The sequence below is a fragment of the Apium graveolens genome, chromosome 3 (genome assembly GCF_009905375.1).
Source record: "Apium graveolens cultivar Ventura chromosome 3, ASM990537v1, whole genome shotgun sequence".
Taxonomy (NCBI): Eukaryota; Viridiplantae; Streptophyta; class Magnoliopsida; order Apiales; family Apiaceae; genus Apium; species Apium graveolens.
The window spans coordinates 152,134,552-152,147,848 of record NC_133649.1 but is presented as its reverse complement, the minus strand read 5'-3'; the positions used below and the strand labels follow the sequence as shown (position 1 = coordinate 152,147,848).

General features: G+C 36.3%; 1 protein-coding gene and 1 long non-coding RNA gene across 2 annotated transcripts; both read right to left on the bottom strand.

The window, feature by feature from the left end:
- Nucleotides 1-5,547: 5,547 nt before the first annotated feature.
- On the bottom strand, nt 5,548-6,627 carry LOC141714644 (uncharacterized). Its single transcript, XM_074518152.1, has one exon. It carries the CDS (start codon nt 6,625-6,627, stop codon nt 5,548-5,550), a length of 1,080 nt encoding a protein of 359 aa, XP_074374253.1.
- A 2,843-nt stretch (nt 6,628-9,470) lies between these two features.
- On the bottom strand, nt 9,471-10,627 carry LOC141710965 (uncharacterized). The gene is made up of 4 exons (XR_012571159.1): nt 10,442-10,627; nt 10,085-10,191; nt 9,910-10,006; nt 9,471-9,664 (listed from the first exon to the last, which is right to left on the bottom strand). It is a non-coding gene; the product is annotated as an uncharacterized LOC141710965 (long non-coding RNA).
- Between the last annotated feature and the right edge of the window lie 2,670 nt (nt 10,628-13,297).

The following is a 13,297-nucleotide window of genomic DNA, read 5'->3' as shown; positions in this document are numbered from 1 at the left end:
TCCCACATCATTTGTGGGAGGGGTAGTTTGCTAGAATATAAGTAACTAGATAACTCCAATTAGGATGAGGCCTTTTGGGAGGTGCCCAAAACCAAAACCGTGAGGGTTCGGCCCAGAGCGGACAATATCATACTAATGTGGAGTTATGCCTGGGCTTGCTGAGCAGGCCTAACTCCACATTAGTATGATATTGTCCGCTTTGGGCCGAGCCCGCACAAGTTTGTTTTTGGGTCACTCCCAAAAGGCCTCATACTAATTGGAGTTATCTGACTGCTTATATTCTAGCAAACTGCCCCTCCCACAAACGATGTGGGACAACTCCTAACAATCTCCCCCTTCACACATCGGGCCCGACACCTGTCGATTCTGCCTCCTTCAGTGTGACCAGGCTCCCCCTCGACCCATACTGAATGTCCATCTAGCTATCTACTTCCCCTAGGCCCATACTGGAAGGCCCGTCTGCCTTTCCTTGAGCCCATTCTGGGGCAAACCCATCTGCCTCTTCCTAGGTCACTTCTGGAGCCCATTTGAGATTGTTATAGACCGTTATAACCATAGCTCTGATACCACTTGTTGGGCTTGTTGAGCATGCCTAACTCCACATTAGTATGATATTGTCAGCTCTGGGCCGAGTCCTCACGGTTTTGGTTTTGGGCACCTCCCAAAAGATCTCATCCTAATTGGAGTTATATGGCTGCTTATATTCTAGCAAACTACCCCTCCCACAAACGATGTGAGACAACTCCTAACACTAGTTACTCTCATTTACGGGTTTCTGGTTGCTTATATTTTCCGCTATTTGCTTCCACCTCTATTAATATACTATAGGCCTGATCTACACCATGTGTTTTTCTGGGGTTTCCTCCTGATCACATGGGATAAAAATGTTACGATATCTCTAGTCGTAAAATCATAATTTCGAGGCATGTTATGTTTGATGAATCAATCTTTGTTTTTGCTAATTTACACACTCCCCTCTACTTATAATTTCTTGGATGCAGGCATAAATCTCCATCTTCTAGACCAACTACATACTCCATCCTCTTTAATCCAACCGGAAATTCAATAAACATAAGAAGAAATACGTACACCATCTCCCATCTTGCTCTCTCCAATGGTTCAGCAACATGGTTCATCCATAACACAACAACCTATTAACACTTCACCTTACAACCACTACACCAAATATGGCCTATTGCAAGACCAAAAAAGCGTTGTGGTAGACCCAATATGTGTTACAATAGAATCTATGGTAACATATTTGCCAAAAACCAGCGTTTTGTTTGTGGCCGTTGCCATAGACCCTTTTTGTAACGAATTTTAGTCTGTTGTAACACTTTCTTGGTTATTACAATAGAGCTTTTTTGTAACACTTTGTCCTGTTGTTGTAACATTTTTAAATTGTTACAATAGATCTTGTAACACTTTTGTGTAACATTTTAATATGTAAATATGTTACAAAATGGAGTTTTAGTAACACTTATTTCTGTTTTAGTAACATTTAAGGGTGTTACAATAGAACTTTGCAACACTTTAGTGTAACATTTTTATATTTAAAATGTTACAAAATCGAGTTATTGTAACATTTTTTGCAACATTTTATACTATTTGTAACAAATTTTGGGTTTTTAGTAACATGTGCTTGTAACATTTTTATCTCCTAGTGTAATACTTTAAATGTATATGACAACATTTTTGTGCAACACTTTTATATGGTAAAACTGCAATATGCTGTTTATGATTACAATAACCTGATAAATACTTGTCAAAATCCTGAAAACACATTCCAGTTTGTAATTTAGCAAATCCAACAATAACCAGTGGCAACAAACCACATACTGCATCATAGTCTAAACATCAAACCAAGTACTGATAATAGTCTAAATATCAAACCAAGTACTGATAATAGTCTAAACATTAGCAACAATATTCTTGGACCAAAATATGAAAAGACCAAGTACCAAAAGTATGCACATAGATATAAAACTACTGAGCATCATTCATCAGAAATTGCAGTTTCAGTATCATCCTGTTCGCCGTCCACCTGATTGTCATCCTCCAAATTCTCATCACCATGATCACTATCCTCGCTTTCATCCGTAGCAGCAGCACAAAGCTCTTGAACATCAATGTCGCTGAAATCTGGATTGATTTCTCCAAGTCTTGCCACCACTTTGGTCATTTTATCAAACACCTTTCTTTCTATCATCTCTTGCATTTTAGTTATGAGTTCCTCCCTTATTGTGTTTTTCAAGTCAGTGACATCAGTAGGCACAGTACTGCCTAGATCTTTTAGCTGCTGAGCCTTCTTTGTTTTTCAGCATTTCCCCGATCTGCCAAGAAGCCAATTCGGTCCATGACTTGGTTTTTTACCAGCTTGGTCCCCACTGCCATCTTCAGCAACCAATGTAGTCTACCAAATTAACAGGTATAAAACATTAGTATCATGTTCCGTAGCTTAAAAATGAAAATTAAAATGACTTGCTCCCTGTAACTGAAGATGAGTAATTTAAATTACCATGTATTCGCGTCCTTCTTTTCGTTTACGGGTTTTCACATAAATTTCATCCCTGGGAGCTAGTTGCTTAGGTGACATTTTTTTCTTTGCTTTCTACAAAGATAAACCAAGAACTCAAGAAAAATTCACAATAAAAGTGAACCTATGAAATCATAAATAGATAATAAAAAAACATCGATTTTATAAATTATGGACATACAATTTTCTCCCCAATTTGTGCAAAGCTTTTACGACCAGCAGTGTGCGTTTCGACAATTAACTTGTGATTTTTAGCATTTTTCTGAGCTCGATCCTGATCATTCAATAATGTGCAAACAATTAATTAATTTCCAACATGATGTAGAGTACTGGCTAGCTGTTCAATATTTAAAATGCATACCTTCACGTCTTTATCCCCCCAGTATTTAAGTAAAATCTTAAATTCTTCGACTGAAACAACATTTGGCCTATTTTTGAGTCTGTCCTCGTCATTATCATACTTAAGATAATGGTTCTTCTTAAATCGGCTTTTGTGCAGCCTCCATAAAGCACAAATTGTTCGCAATGTGTACGTCCTTCCTTCCTCAGGAGTATCATATTTTGACTAGCAAAATTAGTTAAAATTAGTGCAACTCGATCTAAACCTAAAGACAGTACAAAATACCATAGTAAATTATCGTGTTTATGTTTCCGGTTTACCTTAACAAAAATCCAGAGCTCTTCCTTCTGCTGTTCAGGAAATTTATGCCAAGAGAGGCAATCAGGTGGGACAGACTGCCTAGCCAGCGTACCTAAAAAGTTGGTAAATTCAGAGAGGACCTTGTCATCATCAGCGATGGCCTGAAGTTCGCAATTCAGTTTAATGACCTTTCTTTCATCAGGCCTTCTTCTGTAAACGTCATTCATGAGTGTAGGTCCTCGATGTCATTCATGAGTATTGATCCTTTGGATATTTCTGAAGAACAAATTGCAAATTCTTTTCAGTAGGATCTTCAATATAGAAGACCTGTTGTACTTGTGTAGCGAGGACAAAGGGATCTTCCTTTTGACAACCTACTAAAGTTCACTCTTGCTAACCCATAGTAATCCCCAGCTTTTTGGTACCAACAACACCTAAAAAGCACTACTGACACCGCATCACAGTAGTCCACTTCAATAATCTCCTCAATTGCACCGTAGTATCCCACATCCCCAACTATTGGGTTCTTATCTTTTACACTCGCAAAACTGGTGGTTAAGGCAGTGAGGAACACACCAGAGTTTTACGTCGTACACCTACTATCTCTGAGCTTGGTGTGAAATCTATATCCATTCACATTGTAACCTGTAAATCTCTTTGTCGAACGAAGAGGGCCCCTTGCCAACGAGGACAATTCCAGTGAAATTCCATCTCTTTTTTGAACCACATCTTTCAACCACTTTTGAAAGTCAGTTGTATGCATTCTTTCGCGCTTATACCTCTTTAATTTGTCATCTTTTTGAACAAGGGTATGGTATTCACTACAATTGGATTAGCAGCAAGTTAGCACAATATTATAATGTCTTAAAGTTTTTTTTAATTAATCTTGATTTTTGGTTGTTAATTAGAACTTACTCTTTTAACTTTTCGATTTCCACGTTTTCACAGTTGAATAATATGTACCGATGAGCATTTGTCCATGTCTTGTTGTCCAGATGTATAGACTTTCCTTCTCTGCTTCTCCGAGACCCGATAGGATATCCACCATCTGTATGACTGTCCTTGGTATCGGTCCCACTCTTAGTCTGCTCATCAAAAAATTTAGAGCAAAATGTAAGGCATTCTTCTACCAAGTAGCCCTCTGGTACGCACCCTTCAGGTTTACTCCGATTCCGAACGTATGACTTCAATTTGCACAAATACCATTCAATTCCAAACATCCACCTTAAGTGCACCGGTCCACCAAATTCTATTTCCTTGCACAAATGAATTGGTAAGTGAACCATTATATCGAAAAATGCAGGTGGAAAAATCATTTCAAGCTTATAAAGTATCTCGATTATTTCCTTCTGCAATTTTTCAACATCTTCTAATTCAATGACTTTTCCACATATGCCTCTAAAGAATGCTCCCAGCCTCATTAATGGAATTGCTACCTCAGGTTTCAGAGTTTTTATAACAGCAAATTGTAATAGAAATTGCAGAATAAAATGTGCGTCATGACTTTTGTAGCCCGATATCTTTCGCTCCTTCATTTGAACGCACCGGCTGATATTTGATGCAGATCCGTATGGTAGCTTAACATTCATTAGAACTGAACAGAAGATCTCTCTTTTTTTTTGGTCATATCAAAACTAGATGCCCTAATTTCAACATGTTTATTATCACATTTGACAGGGTGAAGGTCTTTTCTAATCCCCATTTCTTCCTAATCTTGACGAGCATTAAGATGGTCCTTTGTCTTGCCTCTGATATTTAACAAAGTCCCCAAAATCTTGTCACAAATGTTCTTCTCAATGTGCATAACATCTAAGTTATGCCTAACCATATTATTGCTCCAATATGGTAGCTCGAAAAAATGGACTTCTTCTTCCAAGGGCAATCTGATGTTCCTCTATTTCTTTTCAGCGGCTTCCCAAAATCATTTTCGTAACCACGCAATAGTTCTTCAACCTCTGCTCCGCTTAATTATCAGGACATGATAGCATTTCCACATCTCCGTTAAATCTGCGCCTATCGGACCTCCACTTGTGATCTGGAGGGAGAAACTTTCGATGGTTTAAATACACAACCTTCTTACTATGTTTCAAATATGTCGATGAGGTCTCATAGTGACATGAAGGACAAGCCAGCTTTCCTTTCGTGCTCCAACCGGATAAAATCCCATATCCAGGGAAATCACTTATCGTCCATAATAGGCTTGGGTGTAGCTTAAACGTGTTGTCTAACCTGGCATCATAAGTTTCTATTCTAACATCCCATAACTCCTTCAACTCTGCAATTAACGGTTGCATATACACGTCAATTTCATTACCGGGATAAAATGGACCATGGATTAAGGTTGAAAGAATTAGATTTTCGGGTTTCATGATTAACCAGGGGGGAGGTTATAATTTACGAGCACTACTGGCCAGGTGCTATGAAATATGTTCATTGATCCATATGGATTGAAACCGTCTGCCGCTAAACCCAATCGTACATTTCGCATTTTGGCAGCAAATTCAGGATATTTACCGTCCATCGACTTCCAACCCTTTCCATCAGCCGGATGCCTTAACTGTCCATCTTTCTTTCGTGATAAAGCATGCCATGTCATTGAGCTCGAGAAATCAGAGCTCAAGAACATTCTCTGCAGCCTTGGCTTTAAAGGGAAATATCTTATCACTTTAGCCGGGATTTTAGGATTCGATGCTAGTTCTATGTTTGCATCAGACCTGGCCTTCGTCTTCTTTTCAACAACTCTCCATCTTGATGTTCCACACTTAGCACAATTCTCCAGCCTCTCATTTTCTGCCCAAAAGAGCATGCAGTTATTTGGACATGCATGGATCTTTTGGTAATCAAGTCCTAGGTCTTTAATCATACCCTTTGCCGCACTAAAAGAAGACGGAAGATTTACATGAGGGAAAACCTCCTTTATCAATTCAAGTAAGTCACTAAATCCTGATTCGCTAAATCCATGAATGCACTTTAGTTGATAAAGCCTAACTAAGAAACTTAATCGACTAAATTTTTTGCACTCGGGATATAACGGTTGTCCACCCTCCTTAACAAGGCGATAAAATTTCCTTGCGTCATCGTTTAGTCCTGTTCTACCAACGTGGTCAGTAACGTCATTAGTACCATATGCATTGTGTATCATAGCATCAAATTCATCTCCAAGACCTAGACCTGTATTAATATACATCTCATCAGCAACCCTATCTATCTCATGGGTTGAGACCTCGTAAATCCATTCAACGGAATGGGGACAAGGACCATTACAGACTAGATGTTCGTGTATAGCCTTAGCACCACTCCAAAAATGATTACCACATTTCTTACAAGGGCACTTAAGCTCGTTTCCTAAGGCATATCGGGAAAATGCTTGGTTAACAAAAGCTTCAACTCCCTTCCTATATCTATCACTGTACTTGAGAAGTATTACCCATTTCTCTCCTTCAACATCCATTTTCTACATAAATTTTTCGAAACAAAACCACAAAATTCACTTAAGTTTTCAACACAATCAGACAACAACAAGAACCAAGAACAAAAAAACAGACCAAGAACAGGGCAGTTTGACTTATAATTACAACAAGAACACAAAAAAATAGATCAAGAACAGGGCACTTTTGACTTAAAATAACAGGGTATTTTGACTTTAAAACATCAAAAAATTAAAACAAAATTCTCAGAAATAGTCAGACCAAGAACCTACTAATTTTACAAAAACACAAAACAAAAACAAAATACAAAAGAACACAGAAAACACAAAAAATACATAAATTTTTTACATGCATTCACAAATAGTCAGAGAGAGGAGTGTTTGAAGAGTGAGAGAGATGAGTTTTACCTTATATCAAGCTTTAATCGAGTTTAATCGCGCTTCAATCGAGCTTCAAGTGAGAGAGACGAGCTTCAAGCCTTCGAGATGTGAGAAAGCCTTCGAGATGAGCTTCGAGTTGCGACGGAGAGATGTGGGAGAGGTGTGAGAGAGGTGTGTTAGGGAGAGATGTGAGAGAGGTGTGCGAGAGAGAGATGCAAGGGAGGTCTGAGAGAGAGAGATGCGAGGGAGGTCTGAAGAGAGATGAGGTGAATTTTTGTGTAATAGATTTGGGGGTGAATTTTTGTCCAAATAAAAGTGTATTCAATTTTTGGTGCCAAAATAAAAGTGTAAAATAATTTTTGGTATCCCGCCACCCCCAATTTCAGTGTTCCCACCTGTATTTTCAGTCAATTTGACCAAAAGCGTTACTATTATTGCAACATTATTTGAACTATGTTGCACGTTTTACAATTTTTTCAAATTGGACCTTAACCATGCAACACTTACGTATTTTATGTAATACTTTTATAAATTATTGCAATAGAGTTGAAAAATTTATTCTACTGCAACATTTTCTGCAACACAATTATATTTTGTGCTTGCAATAGGCCATATTTGGTGTAGTGAACTAGGCTCAAAGTCCATCTTTGGACACACAGATCAGCGTGTCTGCTCCTCCAAGCGAAATTAGAATGCCTGCTCCTCCATGCAAAGTGCCACCAGCTCATTCCCCTCAAATGACAACACGTAGTCGCCATGGAATCTTTAAACCTAAGAAACTCTTCAAACTTAGCACATCGTCTATCCCCACCATCTCTCCCTTACCTACAAATCCTATTCAAGCTCTTAAAGATCCCAATTGGAAAATGTCTATGCAGGAAGAATTCAATGCCCTTATTGAAAGTAAGACGTGGGACTTGGTGCCCCGTCCTTCTAATGCTAATATTATTCGAAGTATGTGGATTTTCAGGCAAAAAAAGAAATATGATGATACTTTTGAATGGCACAAGGCACGTCTTGTAGGTGATGGTCGTTCTCAACATGTTGGAATTGATTGCGAACAAACATTTAGCCTGGTAGTAAAACCGGCTACTATTCGTATTGTGCTTAGAATTGCATTATCTCAAAATTGGAGTATTCATCAATTAGATGTCAAAAATGCTTTTCTTCACGATAACCTTGATGAAATAGTTTATATGCATAATCCTATGGGATTTAGAGACTCCACTTATCCAGATTATGATTTTATATTAAAGAAATCTATCTATGATCTACGACACACTCCTAGAAATATTGCATCAGACATTGGTTTATAACCGATGTTAAAAAAAATCTGAACTGATGTCTTCACGTGTGATGTTAAATGTCATAGACGTTTAATATCGGTTATTAGCCGATGTCTATTAAACTGCTACACAACGGTTTACAGATTATAGATGATGTCTTTGCCATAAATTTTAACTAAAATTACAGTGTTTCTAACTGATTATGAATATATTAAGAGCTGTATATCCATTAAAACATGTAACCTACAAGCCATAAAGAGCCGTTTATATAAATTAATCCTATAATAACGATGTCTAAAGTAGTCATGAACATCAGAGGATTTTATAAACCGATGTGAAAAACAGGTTAAGCCATCAGTTATATATCATAAGTAATGTAAAATGTTTATAAATAACATCAGATCTTTGGAATACCGATGTCTAATATAACAAATTCAAAATTTGAAGACATCATTTTTTAGAAACTTTCAATGTTATTTGCCTTATTTTATATCGGGTATCTTTTCAAAACCAATGTCAAGTGTCTATTTAGACATCGGTTTTTGTTGTTCTTGTCAATATATTATTCAATTCTAACATCATTTACAGTCATACTACATACTACTGTGAAGTCAAACTGATGTCTTTTTTATTTTTAATATCGATTTATAGTTACCATTGTGATGTTAGTGGAATTTATTTTTACTGTTCACATGAACCAAAACATCTAATGTACACCAAAACCAAAATAACTAAAGCTACAATAATCAAATTCCATAACATTTAACATAGAAACACATTCCACCACCTCAATGCACTTGTAGTTTGTGTTTTTCAACTGAATATAACAATATAAAGGCAGTATATCGCAAACACAATGACGATTAAAGAACGCGATCTAAACCAAAGGTAGTTCTTATAAAGATATTATGTTGCAGATGTCAAATTTTAAGAAATTATTGGGGTGACAGACTCGAAGGGTGCTTCATCAGCAGATTCTGGCGGGGCTAGATCACCAAAAGGTTTTGGAAGTGTCGAGCTAATGGGAGGTAGAGAACTCCCAATATCTGTAATATTATTATAGATAAATATCAGTTATTTTTACTTTGCAGTTTGTAATCAGATGGATTTTGTAATCGAAGTAGGGTTCATCATACTTAAAGATCTTTATAACATTTTTAACTATTAATCATTGGTACAGAAACCAACCAGGGGGAAGCATAACAAATCAGTAGTCTCCAAACATTATTGAAGCGGTATCCTGAAACTGAACATGGTGTAACCGAGAATGTAACTTGATTGTCTAGAAATACAGAATTGTAAGGAAATAGATAAATACTGGAACATTTTCTATAGAGAAAGACAATCAGTGCTACGTTACCAATAATGCCGTTCAAGAACCAAGCTTCACCGCCCTGTTTTTATTTTAAAATTTTAGTTCAAGAATTAGAGAAAATTAAGACTAGCCATTTTAGTTCAAGCAATGTTCCAAACTAATCACGCTTACAATAGTGAAAATCTACAGATGATACAACTAACATCGAAATATGATACAGATGATATGTTTTGTTAATTCTTCAAAACGCTTTTATAATATATGCTTTTTTGTTTTATTTTTATACTAATCAATGTAAATGTATTGAAAGGAAGATCTAATCACCATGAAAAGTCCATGTAATAGCAGAACTGGAGGACCTATTTTTTCCTCTGAATTTGCCTTACTAGATGACACCCTTTGAAGCCCCAACAAATATCAACTAAAAAAGCATGTTATAAAGCCCCAATCAAAATAATATTACAAACTATTCAATTCCAAGGAAAAGCATGTTACTTACCAACTGGAAAACACGTGCAAAGCCAGTTCTCTTCATACCCAGTTGTATAAACTAGTTCCATGTGGAAGCAAAAGGAAAACCACAATTCGTAAGGTGGACATGATAAGCTGAAAAGTAGAACCGAGAGGCAGAGTTAGAGACCGAGATAAACATAGATAAAGAGAAGGATGGATACAAAAAGGAGGTGAGAGAGATAGAGAGGGGGCTGTGAGAGAGAGGGAGAGAGCGGGGGAGAGATGGCGAGAGAGAGAGAGAGGGAGAGAGAGAGATAGGGAGAGAGAGTGTGAGAGTGAAAGAGAGAGAGAGATAGAGAGAGAGAGAGAGAGAGAGAGAGAGAGAGAGAGAGAGAGACTTCACCTCATTAGAATCAGATCCACAAAAATCATCAGACTTTTTAGAACAATAACCAGATCCCCTTTTTCCATTGTAGCCACTTTCTCATAAAATTTATAGTAACATGTACACATAAATCAACTAATTGAACACTAAAATTATGCAAAACTCAAACAAATTGAAGAAGACAGATCTGGTGTTTGACCTTCATATAACTGAAGAGAATCGAACAATTAAGGATATATATAATTGGGTTTATGTAACTGTAATCGGTAGATTATAATTTAAGAGAGGGGGAGAGAGGAGTGAGAAAGTGAGGTCGAGAGAGAGAGAGTGAGGTGAGAGATGACGGAAAAAGTTCGAGAGAGGTAGGCAGGTGATAGAGAGTCTAGGTGTGAGAAAGGGGGAAGGGGAAGATATTATTGGAAATGGGGAAATAAGATACGTGTTAAGTGGGAAAATAAATTTTTTGTTGAAATGAAATGGGGGAAATATGTTTGTACTGAAGAGGGGAAATGACTTGTAATTTTTCATTTTTTTAAATTGATCATAGACAAGAGCCAGTATAAATAACTGATGTTAAAGTCAAAAATATCTATTCGGTATTTTTTAAAATTGAACATAGACAACCATTGGTATACAAAACCAATGTAAATATTATTGGTTAACATCGCTTTCAGAGAAACCGATGTTAAAAACTCTTTTAACATCGGGTACATTACGTGCCGATGTCTAAGTACCGATGTCGTATGTACTATTTCTAGTAGGGACAATCCCCCCGTGTTTGGTACAAGCGTTTTGCTGATTATGTAGAAACCAGGGGATTCAGCCAAAGCGCATGTGATCCTTCGTTGTTTATTTATCGACGAGGTAATGAAATTGAATACATACCTGTACTTGCTTTATCTTCTGATTCTTTGCGAAAATCCATCATATCTCAACTATGTTCAGCATTTCCAATGAAAGATTTGGGTCCCCTTAGTTATATTCAGGGTATAGCTGTTACACGACATTCAGATGGATTATTCGTCTCATAAAAGAAATATCCTGAAGAAATTATAGAACGAGCAGGCATGTCTTCTTGTAAACCATCACATACTCCAGTTGACACCAAGGACAAGCTCAGTGCTTCAGCAGGCTGTCCATATCCCAATCCTACACTTTATCACAATCTTGCTGGTGCATTACAATATCTTACAGTTACTAGGACGGATATCTCTTATGCTGTACAATAAATTTGCCTCTTTATGCATGATCCTAAAGAACATCACATGGCGGCGCTTAAGCGTATAATACACTACATACAAGGAAATATTGACTTTGGACTTCATTTATACCCTTCTTCAGTCACTAGTTTAGTCTCCTACACTGATGCAGATTGGGGTGGTTTCCCTGACACTCGGTGTTCCACCTCTGGATATTGTGTGTTTCTTGGTGACAACTTAATCTCATGGTCTTCAAAACGTCAGCCCACTCTCTCTAAGTCAAGTGCCGAAGTTGAATATCATGGAGTGGCTAATATTGTCTCTAAATCTTGCTGGATTCAGAATCTTCTCTTGGAATTGTATTTTCCTGTTAGTACGACTACCTTGGTGTACTGGGATAACGTTAGTGTAGTGTATCTTTCTGGTAATCCAGTACAACATCAACGCACAAAACACATTGAAATGGATATTTATTTTGTGCGTGAGAAAGTTGCACGCGGACAAGTTCATGTACTTTATGTTCCTTCTAGACATCAAACTGCAGATATCTTTACAGAAGGTCTTCCGCTGGTACTCTTTGATGAATTCAGGGACAATCTTAGCATACGAAAACCTCTGCTTTGACTGCGGGGGTGTGTTAGCATGTGTGATTAACTGTCCGTTGTATTTTTAGTATGTAAAAATTTTAGGCTATTGTCATTCAAAATATTAGTTAGGATATCAAGATCTCAGGATATCATTGAGCAGGATATTAGCACTGTAATTTAGTCAATTTAGCCACTGAATATGTCAATCAGCTAATGTTTAATTTGTATATAAATTATGTGATAATGAATGAGAAAAGCAGGGGATTCCGTTCTATCTTCTATCAATAATTACATTCTTTTGTGCATTACAGGATAATATATACAGTGATCGAACTCAATCAAGGAGAACAAAATAGGATAAATATTTTAAAAGAATACTGACAATCGTCTACCCAACAATATAATTGAATTTTTTTTTTATGTAAAATGGTATGAGCTCTATATCAACAAGATGTCAAAACGTTAAACAAGAAATAGTGATCAAAATATCTCATTTTTGAAATTTAGTTATTCAAAATATTTAAAAGCGCTGTATAGTGTTCAAAAAACCAGCTGAATAGACATGTGTGACTGTATTTAATTTTTTTTAAAAATATATATGCAATTCTTCTCTTCCATAAATTTGTATTTTTTATTCTTTTTAAAAAGTAAATACATATGTGTTCCGTAAGTATTTTACTGGTAATATTCCATCTTTAAATATTTTAGACAACCTAATCTCAAAAATAGGTATTTTGATATTATTTTAGCAAACGTAGACAGGTTAACCCCCATTAGAAAACAAATACATTATACAAATGACTTTCAAATCACAAACCCGTAAATATAATATTAGGCATCATGATCGTTTACCAACATTTTACCATCGTAATAGGTCATTTATACTCTCAATTAATAAAGTGAAATTATATTTTATTATATCACAAAAATTTCAAAATATCGAAATATCAAATTTTGATATTTACTAGATTAATATATAAATATTTTTAATTTTTATATTATTTAATCATAACTAATAAAATGAATTGATTTATATTTTCGGAGGACTTTGTTTTCCACTATTTGTTATTATTCATTTAAGCATCGAT

Excerpts from the sequence above, each read along its gene's own strand:
- LOC141714644 (XM_074518152.1), bottom strand. The coding sequence starts at position 6,627 with ATGGATGTTGAAGGAGAGAAATGGGTAATACTTCTCAAGTACAGTGAT.